This window comes from Propithecus coquereli, unplaced genomic scaffold (genome assembly GCF_000956105.1).
Source record: "Propithecus coquereli isolate 6110/MARCELLA unplaced genomic scaffold, Pcoq_1.0 Scaffold478, whole genome shotgun sequence".
Classification (NCBI taxonomy): Eukaryota; Metazoa; Chordata; class Mammalia; order Primates; family Indriidae; genus Propithecus; species Propithecus coquereli.
Window position 1 is genome coordinate 834,095 of NW_012150596.1, and position 19,740 is coordinate 853,834.

General features: G+C 37.9%; 1 protein-coding gene across 2 annotated transcripts; it reads left to right on the plus strand.

The window, feature by feature from the left end:
- Window positions 1-1,472: 1,472 nt before the first annotated feature.
- HTATSF1 (HIV-1 Tat specific factor 1) lies at window positions 1,473-16,931 on the plus strand. 2 transcript variants are annotated; one of them, XM_012655487.1, is made up of 10 exons: window positions 1,473-1,501; window positions 1,691-1,930; window positions 3,683-3,863; window positions 4,180-4,227; window positions 4,686-4,840; window positions 6,791-6,954; window positions 8,077-8,176; window positions 13,751-13,840; window positions 14,730-14,867; window positions 15,387-16,607. In XM_012655487.1, the coding sequence occupies exons 2-10, from the start codon at window positions 1,745-1,747 to the stop codon at window positions 16,605-16,607; spliced, it is 2,283 nt and encodes a 760-aa protein (XP_012510941.1). In that variant the 5' UTR covers window positions 1,473-1,501; window positions 1,691-1,744. The 2 variants fall into 2 exon arrangements, with proteins under 2 accessions (XP_012510941.1, XP_012510940.1); XM_012655486.1 differs by lacking the exon at window positions 1,473-1,501 and having other exon boundaries at window positions 1,558-1,930; window positions 15,387-16,931.
- The last annotated feature ends 2,809 nt before the right edge of the window (window positions 16,932-19,740 follow it).

Here is a 19,740-nt window from a genome sequence, read left to right on the forward strand (position 1 = left end):
TACAGCAGGCACTCAGAGTACCACGTGCAGTAGGGTGGTGTCGCATATTATCACCTATGCTGTGAGCTCAGGAATGAAATGGGAATCCAATAACACATTGCTGAAAACAGCTGTATACTATTTTCGGATTCAGGAAGAAATATTTAGCAATGTTTAAATGAGCCTAATAAAACTCACATTATTATAAAAATGCATGCAAGTTCAGTTCTCCAATAGTTCCTACCAGAACGAGAACTTCATTGAAAAAAAATGTAATTGAAAACAAAAACAAACCCAAATTACTATTAAAAAACTGTTGGTATGGTTGAAACCATAGCTTCACAAAGCTGGTATGCGGGGAGCCAGGATTTTCTATAACCGGTACTCAACTGCTATGTTTAGAAGCAGAGGTCACTGGGATAGTAGAAATAATTTCTTCCGGGAAGCTTTTCCCCACCCTCAAGTCTGGGTTATGATATTTATGTTTACAGATAATGGGTTCACTGTTATTTTTAAATGAATTAATATTTGTTAAACGGTCGCTTTAATTTTCGTGCAGCAAGTACTGATAAACATAATCCACATAAACAAAAGCTCTTGGGATCTTCAACAAAGAAACGGAGTTAGTCGGCCAGTAAAGCTGGTGTTTACACTGCGATGTTTACGTTTAAGTTTCAAGTTTGGGGTTTGAGCACCTCTGAATCCCGGAGTGCAAGAGGCAGGCAACTGCTGCCCCCTCCGTGCCTTCCCACAGTCGAACTCGAGCCTGAAGAAGGTATGAGACCGACAAAGGAGGGGGCTGAGACCAGGAAAAGAAGGTTGGCCCTTGCACCCCTCGTTCGTTCATTCGTTCATTCATTCACTCACTCCACACTAGACACCAGACCCGGTGCCAGGAGCTTAGGTTACCACGATGAACAAAAGCTGCCGCCTATCCCACACAAATGGTAAAGAAGCAAGTAAAAAATGCGGTTCCGGCGCAGGGGGAGGGGCCTTTGGCCGAAGGAGGCGCGTTGTTTTCTCGAAGCCAGAGAAACCTGTCCTGCCCGCCCCACCCACTCCCCCAAGATGGCGCCTGCCGCGACACCCGCCCCGCGCCCGCCGCGGGGGACCATTCCTACGCCTTCTTTTGGGCTACGGTCCAGGCCCTGCCCGACCCGCCAGGGACCCCGCGGAGCTCAAGGTCCCTGCGGCACTGCGGCGCCACACGGCCCCCGTCCCATCCCGAGGCGGTCCCGGGTGGGCGTCGCCGCGCGGCAGCAGCACGCCCCCTGGCGTGCCGCCCCTGGGCATCGTGCGGCGTGCCCGCGTCGGCGCCTTTTGACGCCACGGTGGGCGTGTCGGCGCGACCCGCGACGTTGCGACGCGCCTACAATGGCGACTGCGTCAGCCTGAGCTGGGCTTAGTTTTCAAGTAATTTGCTGACATTGCCGCGGGAGCTGCAGTCGCCTAAAACCCGGTCGGCGGTAGCGACAGCGGCGGCGGCGGCGGCGGCGGCGCCGAGGCCGGTGGAGCGAGCAAGGTGGGCGGCGGCGCGGCCGATCTTGGAGCATCAACGCGCGCGCGCGGGGGGCGGGCAGAGCGGGGGGCGGCGCGGCGGCCGAGCGCTCCCGACTTCCCAGGGACTGCTGGGGCGCCGCGGGGAGGCGGGCCGGGGGGCGGCGGGACGCGAGCCGACACGGCTGATCTCCCTTTCTCTACTCCTCTCCAGCGTCATTCGGCCTGTTTTCTCGCCTGAACCCTGCCCCTGGGCTAGGTAGGAAACATGAGCGGCAACAACTTGGATGGGAACGATGAGTTTGATGAGCAGTTGCGAATGCAAGAATTGTACGGAGATGCCAAGGACGGTGACACTCAGAACGATCCCGGCGGAGAAACCGATTCTTTCGGGCAGCAGCCGGCTGACACCCCGTACGAGTGGGACCTGGACAAGAAGGCTTGGTTCCCCAAGGTAAAAGAGTGGCACGGGCGCCACTGCAGAGCGGGCCGTCTGGCCAGCCTCGCGGGGCACTCCTTTTACGTTTGCTTTGCTGAGGTCCTTGGTCGTAGCCCCCGCGGATAGTGACGCTTTTTTGTTGTGTTTACTGCAGAACCGATGGGTAAAGCAATGTAGATCTTTAGGGTGGTGTCTTAAATGTAATTAATTCTTTAAGTCTCTTCTGTGCCTTACTAATTTTGTCTGTGAAGGTCACAGTTGGTTATTACATCGATGACTGCTTTTTATTGCGAAGAGGAAAAACACCAAGAGCAAATTTAGTAGCTCTTCATGTCTGTTAGCCAACCTCACTTGTCCTAGGAATTCACGTGTTTAGCTTATGTACTAAGTGCAAAATGCAGCTTCTTGATTTTTTACAAAAAGTAGCCATTTACATATCTTTCCTGATTGAACTTTGCACCTTGCTTTACTTTCCTACTAAATTTTGTCCCTAGGCATATATGTTTGAACCGTGTCCCTAGACCGTGTCCCTAGGCAAATATGTTTGAACCGTATAACCACAGGAAGATGACTGCGGATGCACAGAATATAGATGGAAAAGATCTGTGTATATTTGTTTGGAGTATTTGGAAATTAAATATTTTATTTCAGCTGGAAGAAAAATAATTGGTGTTAAACTTGGTTCTGTAAACTTTTTAGTAAAAGTACTCCGAGTCTACGGGTGGAGAAAAGGATACTAATGGCACAGTAATTGGCTTACAAGCCAGTAATACAAAATATGTCTCCATTGTGTGATTGGACTGTTATTTTAAAAATTCTTTACTTCAACTTTCCTATTTTGTATTTATGTATATAACACAATTCCTCCAAATTGTTAAAATTTACTATTTCACTTCCATACTGGTAGTGCCAGTTTGAGTGCAGATACGGTTTCTTCAGCCATCTGAGTACTTTTAACAATAGTCTGACGATGGATTATTTTGTAACTCTATCTTTTTATGTTATTGAAGCCCATACCTCTTCAAACTGGGTTTTAAATTTTCCCCATTCCTGTGTGTGTCTAATATTGATCGGTATGCTGATATAACTACATTTCTTTCATTGTGCAATAGTGCTTTCCTCCCCAAATCCAGGAAGATACATATGAGCTGGATTTGTACTTAATTTGTTCTGATACTAAAGGATAATGTGATTTACTTAGTGACAGAGTTAAAATGAGCATTTAGTTTTACAATTATTAATTCCGTTCTTTATGCAGCAAATTAGAGTTCCATTTTGTGTGCTCTCTGCATACAGATGTTTAAGTACTTAGTATACCCATATATTTGTGCATATATATAGTAAAAGAAAAGTGGATTCCGTGGTTAGATTATTAGTTGGCTGTTGATTTTTGTTCTGTTTTATTGTTATCTGGCACTTCTTTTGTTAGGTGTGTTTGTAGCCTTAGTCAAGTAGACTGTGGAAAGGTGGTAATTAATAAGTGAAACAACTAGAACAGGTGCCACCATCACTTAAAATGCTTAAATAGTACCTCAGACTTTTGCGTTGATCATCTAAGTACTTGTGTCTTACTTTTTATTGTTTTATGCACAATTTTCTCTATAAGGTGACTATTCTTTCATTTACACTTTGTTACAGCTGTTATCCACAGAAACACTTCTCTGTTAAGTTGTATACCTGAATATGCTGTAATATAACACAATTTAAACTTTTTATGGGCAGAAATAATTTTGAATTTTTGTATGTGTGTGATGAATTCTTATTTAGATCACTGAAGATTTCATTGCTACATATCAAGCCAATTATGGCTTCTCTAATGATGGCGCATCTAGTTCTACGGCAAGCGTACAAGATGTCGATACTAGGACTACAGAGGAACCTCCGCGAAGAAAAACCCCTGAACCCACTGATCCCAGAAAGAGGGGAGAAAAAAGAAAGGCCGAATCAGGCATGTGTTTCTAGCTTGCAAATTGTACATATAGTTACTTTGTGGAGAATTATAATAGCTTTGAAGGAATAAAATGAGTTTTTTCTTTAAGGTAGTGCCAAATAATAAAGAATCAAGATAAACTGGCTGTATTTTTTTCCAGACAGGGCTCTAAAACTAATTATCTGTCAAAAGTTTCAGATACTTTGAAACTTGGGTAGTGATTTGAGTTAGTTTGTCTTGGTCTTCTAAGGATAAGAGAAAGTTCTAGAATTTTCAAGAAACTACCACATTAAGATTTTATAATGTGTTTTATTTATTTTATTTTGATTTTTAGGATGGTTTCATGTTGAAGACGGCAGAAATACAAATGTATATGTGTCTGGTATGTATACCTTTTTAAACAAATTCAGGGTAGGAAATGGTTTTGAGATTTTTAACAAAGTGATTTTTAGTTTTCAGTTTCTCTAAAGTCCATTTTTATCACTGTATCTTTTTTTGTTCACCTGTTTATATTAGTGAGGAATATGTTTGTTTATTACAGAACCAAAAAAAATTAAATATGACTTGGCATGCCATCCTTTTCGCCTGTTGTAGGTAACTTATGGCAGTTTACTGCTTCAGATTCAGTGAGGCCTTAAGCAAAACATCATTTTAATGTATATTTAACACATAAAATATGAAATTTCCTTAGTTCTGTAGATGTGAAATTTTTATGTATACTTAGAAAACCAACATTTCACTCACCTAAGTTGTAGATTTGTAATTGGTGGAATGCTATGTAACTCTCACCTTTATTATAGATGTCTTTATAAATGTTTTTTATTTTTCCTAATATTACAGGTTTGCCTCCAGACATTACAGTGGATGAATTTATACAGCTTATGTCCAAGTTTGGCATTATTATGAGAGATCCTCAAACAGAAGAATTTAAGGTCAAACTTTACAAAGATAATCAAGGAAATCTTAAAGGAGATGGGCTTTGCTGTTATTTGAAGGTTAGTTATGTGCCCAAATAAGTTTCTTGTGTCTCCATTTTTAACTCAGGAACCAGGGCTATTAATTTTTATAGATGATAACCAAGACCAAGAACTATTTAAAACAGGATATCAAGAAAACTGAAATTTCATTTGGTACTTGTGTGTATCACATTGGTAAGGTTATTCTCTTGTTTTAAGAAGATACGTTATCATGTTAAAGTATTACATAGGTATGTGACTGGGGTGCTTTTGTCTTAAAAAAATCTCACTGTAAAGATTTCTTTATTGATGCATATAATCAATTCAGAATACATTTTTAAAATCAAGAAGAAAAAACAATGACATTCTACTTGCCCATTGGAATGAATTAAACTGGGGCTCAGCAAACTCTGGCCCACCACCTGTTTTTGTAAATAAAGCTTTGTTGAATGCAGTCACACTAATTCATTTACGCATTTGTCCATGACAGCTTTTGTGTTTCATCAACAGAGTTGAGTGGTTGTAGCACAGACCCCTTGTAGCCCACAAAGCCTAAAATATTTACTAACTGGCCCTTTAACAAAAGGACTTTTCTGACTCCTGACTTGGACCATAAAGGAGACACTTGTGCTTACTGTTTTAAAATATTTTTTTGAACGGGAGAGAAGAGAAAGTGGTGTTAACAGAAATTTTCAGAACTTCATATTGTCATGGTACCATAAATTGTACAGGGAAAGCTCAGTGCCAAAGGCAGCCATCGTTTCTAGAACATCTGCCACCTTAGGAGTGTGTGCTATGCATTATTGCAGGGTACAAAAGAAATGGGCACAATCGTGACATGCATATATGTCATAGAACCTGAAAATAATTATAAAGTAAAATAAAAATGATTTAACAGCAGTGCAGACACCACAGGTGTAGTGTTAGTATATAGTAATTCCAATGGGATCAGAAGCGGGTAGGATTAAGCTGACAGCTTTTTGGGAGATAGGTTTTTGACCTGGATCTTAAACGTGATGGGTATGGGACATGAGCATGACCATTTTAGGAAGGTGGTTTTGTAATGTTCAAGTGTAAGGAGATTTGAGAATTCTGTAAATTCTTTAAGGATTATTAAAAATCTATAGTAAGATTCTTAAAGGGTTTGATTGGATTTTTTAAAATGGGGTTTTGAGACACTTTATATGTATAATTTAGGACCCATAAAAGTATAAGATTGTCAAACCAGGAAATTGAGTTCCAGAAAAATGCAATTAACTGTTCCAGGGTCCATATTTGATGTGAGCAGCTGAGTTCAGTTATCCTTTTGTGTTTTCCACGGATCCTCAGAGCTTTGACTTTGTATAGGACTGATAAATTCCTCTTTGTGTAGGACCCAGAATCCATATATGTGTTTAATGTACAGTATAAGCCATCAAATAGTTATCTTCTCAGTGTATTATAGACCTACATTTTAATTGGTGAACCAAAAAATTAAAGGCTGATTGTGCTATTCTCAGTTCCTTGAGTCATCTAGTCTTTTAAGTAGAAGTATTATAGGATTTTAAAAGTGAAATGTACCTTATAAATCATGCAAGTGCACTCCACTTTTCCTACAGATGAGAAATTGGGGCTTCAAGAGGCAGAATTATCCAATAATAATATAATTTACTGGAGTAGCTACTATATGTCAGTCCTTATGTTTTCCATGCATTGTTTCATTTAATTTTGTCAAGAACCTTGTGATGAAGGTATTATTTTCATTTTACAGATGAAGAAATTGGGCAAGTTACTCAGGGAGCTTGAGTAACTTGCCCAAGTTCACATAGCTGGTTAGGGACAGCTATGTCTCAAATGCAGGTTTCCTGATGTGCATTCTAGAGTTCTCTATCCCAATGTAGGTAGTTACATTTGAATTTTTATATATGTATAATCATCGTTCGTCTAAAAAACTCCTGAAGTTTCATTTCTTTGTGTAACTTACTGTAATTTTATCTTACCTTTATAAAGAAAGAATCTGTGGAACTTGCATTAAAACTCTTGGATGAAGATGAAATTAGAGGCTACAAGTTACATGTCGAGGTGGCAAAGTTTCAACTGAAGGGGGAATATGATGCCTCAAAGAAGAAGAAGAAGTGCAAAGACTATAAGAAGAAGCTGTCTCTGCAACAAAAGTATGTAATTTTTTTCCTTTTTGAAAGGTTTCATATAAATACCCTAGAGCATATTTTTGGTAGTAGCTATATAGTTTTATTTCATCAAATGTGCATACAAATTATTTTAAAAGAATTTCATTAGATCATCAAGCACCTTTAGTAATCTATACAGTGGGATGATTTGGCAGTGGTGGGGTTTTAGGTTTTCTAGAGTGTTTATTTGTAATATAACAGAGACTTAAATGAGATAAGAGTAGCTATCTCTTTGGAAAATGTTGAACATAAAATTAAATAGTATAGTTTAGGCTTATATTCCAGAACCATTAGTTTATCTTCTGTGTGGCTTGAAATCAGCCATACCAGGAGCTAAATTTTTATATACAGGTTTGTTGTAGGAATTAGAAATGATAGGTTTTATCATTATATTTACTGTGTAGTTGTATGTAGTATGTATATATATAATGTCAAGTTTCATTATTCTATTTGTTTAATATACTGTGAAATGTGCTAGTTTTTAAGAAATTAGCCAAACTGATAATACTTGTATCAGAGTGAATTCTAATAATCCTTCTAACATTATGCTTACACTAATGATAAAATGATGATAAAAGCATTTAGTTGTGATGGCCCATTGTTTTTACAAGAGTAGTTAAAATTGATAACCACAAATTTTGTAAACAATATCAGTAAAATTTATGATTGTAACAAACAGTGAGTACTTTCATATATTTCAGTGCAACTTGTTCTTTATAATGATAAAGTGCCTAAAAACCAATATAATTTAAAAATATTTTTTTGGCCTCAAAGCGTATCTTCTTAGAGAGTTATAACTACTAAATAATTAGCAATTTTCCAGGTGTCTCATTGGAATGTTTGTATAATCAGACAACATTTGCTCTGAAACAAAATACATTCTGGAGATTTCAGTTACTAAGACCATTTTTTTTCCCTGCCCATTATTTTTATTTCAAAAACTTCTCTTGAGTGGAACTGTGACTGAAATACAGATTATTGTTTTGGAATCAAATAATTATCATTATTAAATAGTAATAAGGGATTCTATGAACAGCTCATTTTTTTCTCTCTCTGACAAGTCTGAAACAAAATTTACAATTTGTTGTTGCTGCTTCATTGCATTAGGCAGCTGGATTGGAGACCTGAGAGGAGAGCTGGACCATCCCGTATGCGCCACGAGCGAGTTGTCATCATCAAAAATATGTTTCATCCTATGGATTTTGAGGTAGGAAGTGGCGTGCTTACTGATAGCAATGCCGATAGACTTTCTTTCAAGGCAGCCTGAAGCTTGCCTCACCCCATCTTTGTCATGTCACCTCCTACTGGTTTGTGTAGTAAGCAGTTAAGGCAGGAAAATGGAGCCAAGAAATAATCTAAAAGCTTTTTGGATTTCCCTTCCCATTGTTTAGCCCAGTGTTCTTTTGAATTGTATCCCAGATAAGACTGTTTCATACCCATACTGTAGCCCCCGAACAGCAGCTACTTGGTATGGGAAACCATTTAAAACTATCATCATTAAAAGATTTATGGGAACTGCCTGTGGATTTTGAGTGCAGTTCAACAAGCATGGGCTGATTTTGGTGGAGAGTACCAGCTTCACACTTGCAAATGAAAACGTCACTTTGGTACTAAAAGTTTGATGCTTTAAAAAACTTTAATGAAATACAGCCCCTGATGTATAAATAGTTAGGGGTTATTTTTCAGGACCTAGTTTTTTTTTTTATTTCAGCATATTATGGGGGTACAAATGTTTAGGTTATGTATATTGCCCTTGCCACCCCCCACCCCCAGTCAGAGCTTCAAGCATGTCCATCCCCCAGACGGTGCGCATCGCACTCATTGTGTATGTATATACCCATCCCCTCCTCCCCACTCCCATCTGCCGGACGCCCGATAAGTGTTATTCCTGTATGTGCACTTAGGTGTTGATCAGTGAAACCAGTTTGCTGGTGAGTACGTGTGGTGCTTATTTTTCCATTCTTGAGATACTTCACTTAGTAGAATGTGTTCTAGCTCTATCCAGGAAAATACAAGAGGTGCTAGATCACCATTGTTTCTTATAGCTGAATAGTACTCCATGGTATACATATACCACAGTTTATTAATCCACTCATGTATTGATGGGCACTTGGGTTGTTTCCACATCTTTGCAATTGTGAATTGTGCTACTGTAAACATTTGAGTGCAGATGTCTTTTTTATAGAATGTCTTTTGTTCTTTTGGGTAGATGCCCAGTAATGGGATTGCTGGATCAAATGGTAATTCTACTTGTATCTCTTTAAGGTGTCTCCATATTGCTTTCCACAGAGGTTGCACTAATTCGCAGTCCCACCAGCAGTGCATGAGTGTTCCTATCTCTCCGCATCCACGCCAACATTTATTGTTTTGGGACTTTTTGATAAAGGCCATTCTCACTGGAGATAAGTGATATCTCATTGTGGTTTTGATTTCTCTGATGATTAGAGATGTTGAGCATTTTTTCATATGTTTCTTGGCCATTATTCTGTTTTCCTTTGAAAAGTTTGTGTTCATGTCCTTTGCCCACCTTTTGATAGGGTTGTTTGATTTTTTTCTTGCTGATTTTCCTGAGTTCTAAATAGATTCTAGTTACCAGCCCTTTATTGGAAGTGTAGCATGTGAATATTTTCTCCCATTCTGTAGGTTGTCAGGACCTAATTTTTACAAAACTCTTTAGTGTCTATTAGGAGAACATTATAACACTTAGTGTCCATAGAAAATTCCAAGAACAGCAAATAAAAGTGAATAAGTATATCTATTATGTATCTATTTTTGAAAAGGATTTAAAAAGAAAATGCATGGGACGGTTCCCTTCCCCACTACCAAAAGTGAATAAAGGAAGAAGAACGAGCTACTAAAGAGGTTTAAGTAATACTGTCATCAAGGTACCTTGTGTTGCATTTTGCCTCTATTATCTCTGTCTGCTGGTATAGACTGACGTGATCATTAGTGGAAAAACAACTTTTTATTCTCGCCTTGGTTCAGAAATTAACGATAGCAAGTTATACATGAGAAAAAATGTTTATAATGTAAAATTCCAGGTTTACAAATTATCTAGTTGCAACCAGTGCCCATTAGTGTCCCTTTTGTGCATTTAAACAGAGTGAAAATGGTAATATCATTTTAGCTCCCTTAGAGGGTCTCAAAACTGAACAGTTGAGCTCCGTCTCAGCAAATAGTGATGTGATCGGCCTTCCTGTGTACCTGCGGAGTCTGGGTATCTTTTGAGGTCATTGGGAAGACACGTGTGGTTTATTTATAAGGTTGCTTGATGTTTCTTCTGACCTGAAATCTGGAAGAATCTTGAAATATAACAGAGGTATTTTTCACTTACAGTAATAATGAAGTATGTTTAAAAAACATACACACACCCCCCCCAGTGGCTTTTTGAAACACTGTCCATACCAGGTGGGACTTTAAAAGGAATGCATAGATGGTCACAATATTTGGTCTACATATTAATACAACTCCAGAATTTCCTATGATTTATCACATTTTATCCCCCTAGTAAATAAGTGGTTTGTTTCTTAGGTGACATATTTATTTCTGTGACTTGAGGTCCTTGATTCACACATTCCATACTCCTGCCATTCAAATGTGAATGTAAATGCGAGCTTAATTCACAGCATTGGGAATCTCTACAGTAGAAGTCTGTTGTGTAATTTTATCTGTTCTCGTTTCTACCTCCTGCCTTGGTCATTGAGATACCTGGAGTCTAACTATCACCCTTCACAGACTTAGCTTTTGTTAGGTTAACAAATATGCTTCCCCCAAAAGGAAAATTTATTCTATGTTGACCCCTCCAAATTCCCTTCAGTGAATATTTTTAAAGGTAGATATTTTGTGTTTGCAAATTCCTGATTGTTTTTTTTAAAAGCCTTCTCGATTTAGTATAAACTTTACCATGGAGTTAGAGAGCCTTTATATTACCCTGCTTGTTTCTTTCATGGCATTTATTATTATCTGAAATAATTTTATCTCCTCTGCTAGAATGTGAGCTCCATGACAGCCAGTATTTGGTCTACCTTATTTGCCGCTATAGTCTCAGTGCACAGCATTGTGCCTAGCACACAGTAGGCCCTCAATATTTATACAAAGAAAAACTGAAAGAATGATTGAATAAAACCCCTGTTACTCACAAGCCAGAGTCTTTTCATTCACCCAGTGGATAAAACATTTTTTTAACATATTGTCAAATGAAGGCAAATTTTCTTTTAGATGCTTATGCCACAAAGGGTGGAAGGACACTCTGTCCTGGCAGTGGTAGCTTCAGAGTTCACAGGCAAAGAAATCCTTGGTGGTGTTATCCTTGTTTGCCCACCTGCCTGCTTATTTAAATTTAAATTAATAAAAATTTAATAACATTAAAAATTCAGTTCGACATGTGACTAGTAGCTACCATAATGGCTAATGAAGTTATACAACATTTCCGTCATCACAGAAAGTTCTCCTGGACAGCAGTGGTACAGACATTATGAAACTCATGATAGAAGTCTTCAACAGGAAAACCTGCTTTGGGTTGCATGTCTTTGGGGAATGTTTCATATGAACCCAAAGAACACACATCAGCATTGAGGTGTTTAGTGGAAAACAAAAACTGAATTGTAGGTTGCCCTCAGGTGTCTGAAAGAAACTGGATTTTGGAGGGTTGGGTATATTTTTATATAGAAATGTAATGTGAGCCACATGTAATTTAAATTTTTCTGTAGCCACAATGAAAATATAACATGAAATGAGAAATTAATAATGAATTTTATTTAGCCCAGTATATCCAAAATATTATAATATTATAATTTCAACATGTAATGAATATAAAAATATTAATGAGCTACGTTACGCTGCTTTCTTTTTCCTTTGGTATTAAATCTTTAAAATCCTCTGTGCATTTCACACTTACAGCAGACCTCAATTTGGACTAGCCACATTTCAAGTATTCAGGGATCACATGTGGTTAGTGGCCACTGTCTTGGGTAGCATGAGTTTGGATTGCAAGGAAATGAGAAACATGGTTTATTTCTTCCAGGGGAAAAAAACAAAATACCACCCAGGAAAAAAAATTCTGAGAGTTGACTGCAAAAGGTTTCAGTGCATGAGTCTAGTTTTAGTCTCAGGTTACTTGCAAATTCTTGTCTTTAGAAAATTTCCATGTGTAGCTAGGTAGGTTAAAGAGTCTTTCTAAAGGAGGAGATCACTATCTTTAAGCTTCAGGATATTACACAGCAATGAAGATATATTGGTTTTTCAAGTTGCTATAAATGAAAACAGAGGTCTGGAAAGACACGGCTAAGATTTAATAGCATATAAGAAAAGCACTGAGACGTTGGTATAGAAATAAAGGTGATGCTTGCCACCCTCACCCATGGAATCACACTTAAATTTAAAATTTGTTAAATATTTTGAAGCAATTTGTGTTTGTTTTTGATACAATCCTGATGTTGGGTTATGTGGTGAATAAAAGAAAGGTATTAGGAAGAGTTTATCAAATTCTGAAAAAGCTTTTATTGATTGTTAGCTATGTATAAAAGGCTGAGATGTATTCTGTAAAGTATCTGAAACTCGGTGAAACAAGGTTCTTGCCTTCTGAAAGCACATAGTCTAATTAGGAGCTAACCAGACATATATATCACCAAAAGCCACCAGATGACTTTACCACTCCCCTTTCTTCTCGGGTCTGATAATCCTATATGAAACAAATTGAATTCTCCAAAACTAAGTTTTAGAAGTAGGGAAGCCCATAGTTCTGCCAGCTACGTAGTTTTAGAAACCTCAGATTTATGCAAATGAGTAGGATTTTATATTTTTTACTTTAAATATTATTTCAGTAACTGCCTACCAGTTATTTATTTTTGCTTTTTGAAACACTTTAGAGGAAGAAAGCCACTTTTTTGTAGTTTCTCTTTTAGTTGGTGAGAACAATAAAAGCCCGTAAGAAAGACAGATGCATTTAAGTGTTTTCTAGAAAGTATAAGTTGACTTCAGTAAAATTCATAGGTAGGATATCTTCATTTATATTTGTATGTAGTTGAAATTCAAGTTGATAATGTAGCTTTTTCTGAGTCCTTTTCATGCATTGGGACTTGGAGAAAGATTTATTAATTCCCACAGGGAATCTTAAAACCTTTTGTTATTATGGAGAAGAGAGTCTAATAGACTCACTACAGGAAAGCAGCAGCTAAGAATGCATTTTATTTTATGCTTAATAATAACAGCTCCTTATTTGTGTGGTTCTATTGCAACATGGTAGGAGACAAGATGAACAGGAATCCTTGTAAGGTTTGCCCTGTGAGTTAAGATGGAATTTTGGAAGCATGAAGAACAATCTTAGAACACTTCGTCAATGAAAGGGATATGTCTCTGTCCATTACAACATTTCTGTAAATAGAAATCTATCCAAAACACAAAGCAAAGGGCTCTCATCAGTATACGGATGATGCCCATGTAGAATGCAGGAATTAGCAGTCTCTGTGCCACAAGATGTCCCCTGCCCTCCCTCACTCCCTTCTCCTCTGCCACTGTAAGCCCCTTCTGCTGCCTGCCATGCTTGTCTGTTGCCTCTGTCTTAAAGCAGGGCAGACCTGTAGTAGTAGCAGTGGCTGTCATAGTCTAACTTCATTTGATTTTGATTTTTTAAACATTTATGGACTGCAGACAAACATAACCAACCTTAAGCGAAACTTTTTTTTTTTTTCGTTTGTTGGTTTGTCAGAACAAGAAATTTGATTCTCAGAATTTACAGTTAAAGAAGGGGGCAAACCCATTTTAATCATGCATATTTTTTCAGGATGATCCATTGGTGCTGAATGAGATCAGAGAAGACCTTCGGGTAGAGTGCTCAAAGTTCGGACAAATTAGGAAGCTCCTTCTCTTTGATGTAAGTTCATGGCTTGGACAAATGAATCCTAAAGCAATCATTCTTCCAGCTTTAATAAGCTTTTACCACATGTCAGTGTGGCCCTGAATTTTAGGTTAATGTTTTTATATAGAAGGTCTGCTATCTGGTGGTAGTCATCTATTAGCAATAATTAGATGAACATGGCCCACAAGTCACAGCTTTGATAGATTTGGTGTGCCTTGCTTATTTTCCTTCATCATCACTCTAGAGTACATGATCAGATGAAAGAAGGTACAAGAAAAATATGTGAAACCTTATGGTTCCCCATTTGTCCACATTTTCCCTCTTTGTGAATTATTCTCCATATTTGGAACAATCAGGAAAAGTATTCTCCTTTGTATTTCTCCTTCTCACCCTTTTTTTTACTTGCAGAATTGACACACAGTAATGAGTCACCATTTATTGCTTGTGTACTGCAAGCTACTTGACATGTTATCTCATTTAATCCTCACAGTGCTTTGAGGCAGGTAATTATTATTATACCCATTTTACAGATGAGGAAGTTGAAACTTAGAAATTGAGCACCTTGCCCAAGGTCGTTCAGCTGGTAACTGACAGAGCCGAGATTTAACCCCGGGGCGATCTGACTTCAGAGTTCATACTCTTAACAATTATACTGTCTTGCTTCTCGTTAGACAGTGATGTCAGCGGAAACATTTCCTAGGACACCGTGCTCGGTTCTTGCTAGATAAGATTAAAAGAAGCAGCTGACTGCATGTCATTGGCTGGGATAAAAGGGAAGAAAGACTTCGTACATAAATCCTTTTAGTATCAGAGAGAACACTACAACTTACCTACTTTGTCAGATGTGTGTGTTTTTATTTTTAATCTTATCATTCATTTCTTTTTTTTCTTCCTGTTGTTCTAGAGACACCCAGATGGTGTGGCCTCTGTGTCCTTTCGGGATCCAGAGGAAGCTGATTATTGTATTCAAACTCTCGATGGAAGATGGTTTGGTGGCCGTCAAATCACTGCTCAAGCATGGGATGGAACTACAGATTATCAGGTAAATTCTGCAATTGTCAAGGGCACATGAATTGTTTCATTACCAACAAAGACTGACCTAACTTTAAGTCTCTCAGATTTAAGTTTGGGGTTCAGTTTAATCTGTTCCATGTAATAATACTTTGCATTCAGAGGATAGAAAGGGAAATGTTTCAGTCTTTCAGTTGATAAATCTGAAATTTTGAGACGCTTAGAATAGTGATAAGAACACATTAAAACGTTTCTTTTCCTTTCCATGTTATCAAGTACAGATAGAGCTCAAACATTAACTTTCTAAAGAAATGGAATATTTCTGCAGTACTGTGGTATTTGGCCTTTACTTAAATGATCTTATTTAAGGTCAACTCTGGTAAATCAAGATGTAAAATTTTGAAAGCTGAAGACAGGGAATTGATTTGATTTCCTGAAATGAGATGCCTTATAAAATCAAGGTACTTTCATCAGTATTAGAAATGCTCAGAAAGTTGTGACTTCTTTTTGCCTAAAACTTGTTTTAATGGCAGTTTTCATTTATCCACAGGTGGAGGAGACCTCAAGAGAAAGAGAAGAGAGGCTGAGAGGATGGGAGGCTTTCCTCAATGCTCCTGAGAACAACAGAGGCCTTCGGCGTTCAGATTCCGTCTGCGCTTCAGAAAGGGCCGGGCCTTCTAGAGTAAGGCATTTTTCAGAGCACCCTAGCACGTCCAAAATGAACACTCAAGAGGCTGCAACTGGAATGGCATTTGAAGAACCTATAGATGAGAAGAAGTTTGAAAAGACAGAAGATGGGGGAGAATTTGAAGAAGATGCTTCTGAAAAAGCTGCTAAAGAAGGCGGCCCTGAAAAAGAGGCTGAAGAAGGCTGCCCCGAAAAAGAATCTGAAGAGGGCTGCCCCGAAAGAGAGTCTGAAGGAGGCCACGCCAAGAGAGAGCGTGAAGAAGGCTACCCCCAAAAAGAATCTCAAGAGGGTAGCCCTAAAAAGGAGTCAAAAGAGAATGGCCCCGAAAGAGAACCTAAAAAGAAGAAGCTCAAAAGTAATTATGAAGAGAATGGCCTTGCAAAAGAATCTGAAGAAGATGACCCTAAGAATGAGTCTGACGAGGAAGGTGGCCCCAAAAAAGAGTCTGAAGAGGAAGACTCAGATAGAGAGTCTGATGAAGACTGCTCTGAAAAACAGTCTGAAGATGGCTCCGAAAAAGAATTTGAAGAAAATGGTCTCAAGAAAGATTTTGACAAGGATGACTCTGAAAAGGAGTTGCGTGAAGATGTTCTTGACAAAGAGTTAGAAGAAAATGACTCTGAAAACTCCGAATTTGAAGATGATGGCTCTGAAAAAGTGTTAGATGAGGAAGGCTCTGAGAGAGAGTTTGACGAAGATTCAGGTGAAAACGAAGAAGATGCCTATGAAAAAGTATTTGATGATGAGTCCGATGAAAAAGAGGATGAAGAAGATGCCGATGAAAAAGGGCTTGAAGATGCTGATGAAAAGGAGGAAGATGATGATGAAGATGAAAAGCTGTTTGAAGAGTCAGACGACAAGGAATATGAAGAAGATGCAGATGGAAAGGAAGATGACGCAGATGAAAAGTTGTTCGAAGATGATGATTCCGACGACAAGTTGTTTGATGAGGATTCTGACGACAAGTTGTTTGACGATTCTGATGAGAGAGGGACTTTGGGTGGTTTGGGGAGTGTTAAGGAAGAAGGGCCCCTGTCCACAGGCAGCAGCTTTATGCTCAGTAGTGATGATGATGATATTTAATCCCTTAAACTTGCTTTTGGGGGAGTCCTCCATCTACATTTGCCTGTGCTTCAGGGTAATTACTAGTAGTGTTACATGAACATACACATAGTGATAGGATGCTATCAGATTAATGCATTGAAGTTTTTTCATTGTTACCTGTATCTAATGGTTTTAAATATGTGTTAATTGGCTATTCAGTTAAAATATCATAGTTATAATGCAAGTAAACTGGATATTTGTCTTTTTGTCAGATTTGTTAAATGCATGCAGAATAATATTTTTCAAAATATTCTGATTGAAGTTTGTGATATTCAACAATAAAAAGTTGATAATATGCAGAAATGGAAAATTGGACTTGAGTTAAATTACTTTTTAAATTCATGTTGTTGCTTTATTCATACTAAAGGTTGGTTTTTCTAAGGATTTGAAGAATCCCTCAGGAGTCTTCTTGCTTCCAGCTCATGTCCATATGTCCCCATTTCTCCCAAACCAGAACATGTGGATCCTAAACTTGTACTGGAGGTGAGATAACCCTTTAAAGGAGTTGTGTCTTGCCTAGTCCTTATGAGTAAACTTTCGTTTGTTTTCTACCCTCTCTCCATTAAAATTAATTCTTAGATGTGCAAAAGTGAATTTCCTATGGTCCACAGCTTCTATTATTACTGAAAATATAGAGAAAGAGATTATAATTATTTCTTAGCATCTTTGGGCCCCTTTAGAAATTGATTAAAGTTAGAGGACCTCTTCCCAGAAAAAATGTACACACACACTACACAACTTATTGCATACGGTTTGGAGAGGTTCATGGATCCCATGAAGTTTCACAACTTTTGTCATGCATGATTGAGTTTTTTAGACTCATGGTACCTAGTATTGTGAGAAGCCGTGTAGTCCCGATAAAATTGTGCTTTCCAAATTCAGCATTGATGAATTGACTTCTGATGTAGCATTAAGAAGTTATTCTCATAAGTTAGAAGCATTAAAATAAAGTGCATTGATGCTCTTTCACTATATTGTCTCTAAGTGTAATCATTACCCTCTAGACAGGAAAAAGTTCCTGTACTTCAAACCTGTTTGTGTTCTGAGAATTTTTTAGTTGATTTCTGGTATTTCTTAAAATCTTCAGGATTTTCACCAGGGATAAGTCAGTAAATTAGGTGAAGAAAGTTACATGTAGAAAAATTGCAAACCAAAATACTGTTCCCTTTAAAGATAAAGCCAGAAGCATTTACACATGAATTTATTGGAAAATTGGTTTTCTAAATGAAGAGAAGGCTTTACCTTCCATACACAGTGGTTGGATGTGTATACTCTACAACAAAAATTAGCTCTGAGACCATTAGGAGGAGGGGGTCATTTTATTCTTTATGTTAAAATTTGGGGACTCCAGAATCTATCAAAAGAAGATGATACACATCTACTCTGTTTTAGATATTAACCATTGTTTAGTAAAGACTCCTTACCATCATTTTGAGATGGGAAATATGTTAGGAATGTAGTAAACTGTCACTATTTTTGAGGCTGCATTGTCTAAAATAACAAAGCATTGCCAATCCTGTTTAGGTTACCATCTCCTGTGTGAACACGTGTGTGTGTGTGTATGTGTGTGTGTACGTGTGTTACGAGTTTCAGTTATGGGATGCTGTCCCCATATTATGACCTCTTTTCTCCTGCTGTTTAAGTTGGTTGATATCATATATACTCAGGTTCTTTTCATATAAACACACTGGAAGTGAAAGTCAAAAACAGCTGTGAAATGGTAAATAATTTATGTGGTGATGTAAATAACAGAAATTAACAGTCGTGAAGCACACACACAGCCACCTGTTTACTAATAGGTTTTATTGGTCCTGAAAGCAATTTAATGTGAGGCAAGCATATATCCTATTATCAAAAGAAAAAATATAGGGGATGGATTTTGAGCACAGTAATGTTCAACAATTACCTGAGGGTTTCTAAGTTTCATGCTCATTAAGATACTATAATTTACAGAAATAATGCATTCAATCCTAAATGTATGAACCAGAAGTGGCTTCAGGCATGCCTTCGAATGGCTTGAATCCCCTGCTTTCTTGAGTCCCCAAGTACCTTGTACAAGAACAAACTTCTTGTTAGAAGATAAAAGATACTACCAGCCTTGACAATAATGAAATATTGAAATCATTACTGCAGTCTACAAAAGAAACCTGCTAAGGGCAAAATTGCAGTAATTTATTCCAAGTCTCTGTTTTCCTTACCTTCCTTCTCAAGTAATAATAACTCTGGACTCTGGAAGCCCTGAGGAGCCAAATCCAGTCCATTTGGAAGCCAATACCTCTTTTCAGAGTACAATCTATTTTCCTGATATAAAATATTTGGTCATTTCTGAGGCTTGGGGGGAAGGTAGGGATTAGGTAATATTTTGATTATGCCTTTCTCAATAATATAAATCTTATTTTTAAAAAGCAAACTAAACATTTCCATGTAATGCAGAGAAGTGCTCTTAATTAGTTTGAACAAAGCCATGGCTTAGAGAACAGCAGGCTTATAAATTTGCCATTTGTGAACATTTGTCAATATTTTTATGGGTTGATTTTTTTCTTACTGAGTTTCAGATACAAGCTGCATGGCTTTTTTTGGACAGTCACTTCAATCCATTTAAAATGTTTGCTCAAGTGATTTTTGCCTCTTACCATACCTCATTTACATAATGGGCTTTGATTATATCTTCTAAAGTAAACTACTTCCCTGATAGAAGAAAAAATGTTAAAATTATGCCTTTCTAAAATCACAAATTGATATTGCAGATAGGTGGACAGTCTCAAGATGGCTTGGACACCAGTTACCACAGGGAGTGATTGTTTGAGAAAAAGATTTCATAGTATAAAGTTGACTTTTAGAATCCTACAGGTAAGTTTTATTTTCTGCGTGAAACCAAGAAGATCCTGCTGTTATGGTATGCCAAATGCATTACACTCAAATAGCATAAACAGGTTGGCTTGTGTTTATATATAATCCGTGAAACTTAAAGCCTGTGCTATTAAGATGCGTTGGTCATCCCAGGCTAGATTAAAAAAAGTGAGTCCAGCAGTGGAGCACAAAGGTGGCTTTTTCGCTGCCAGTGTTCTACTTTTTGCACCACTTCTTTCTCTTTTTTTTCTTCTTTTTTTTT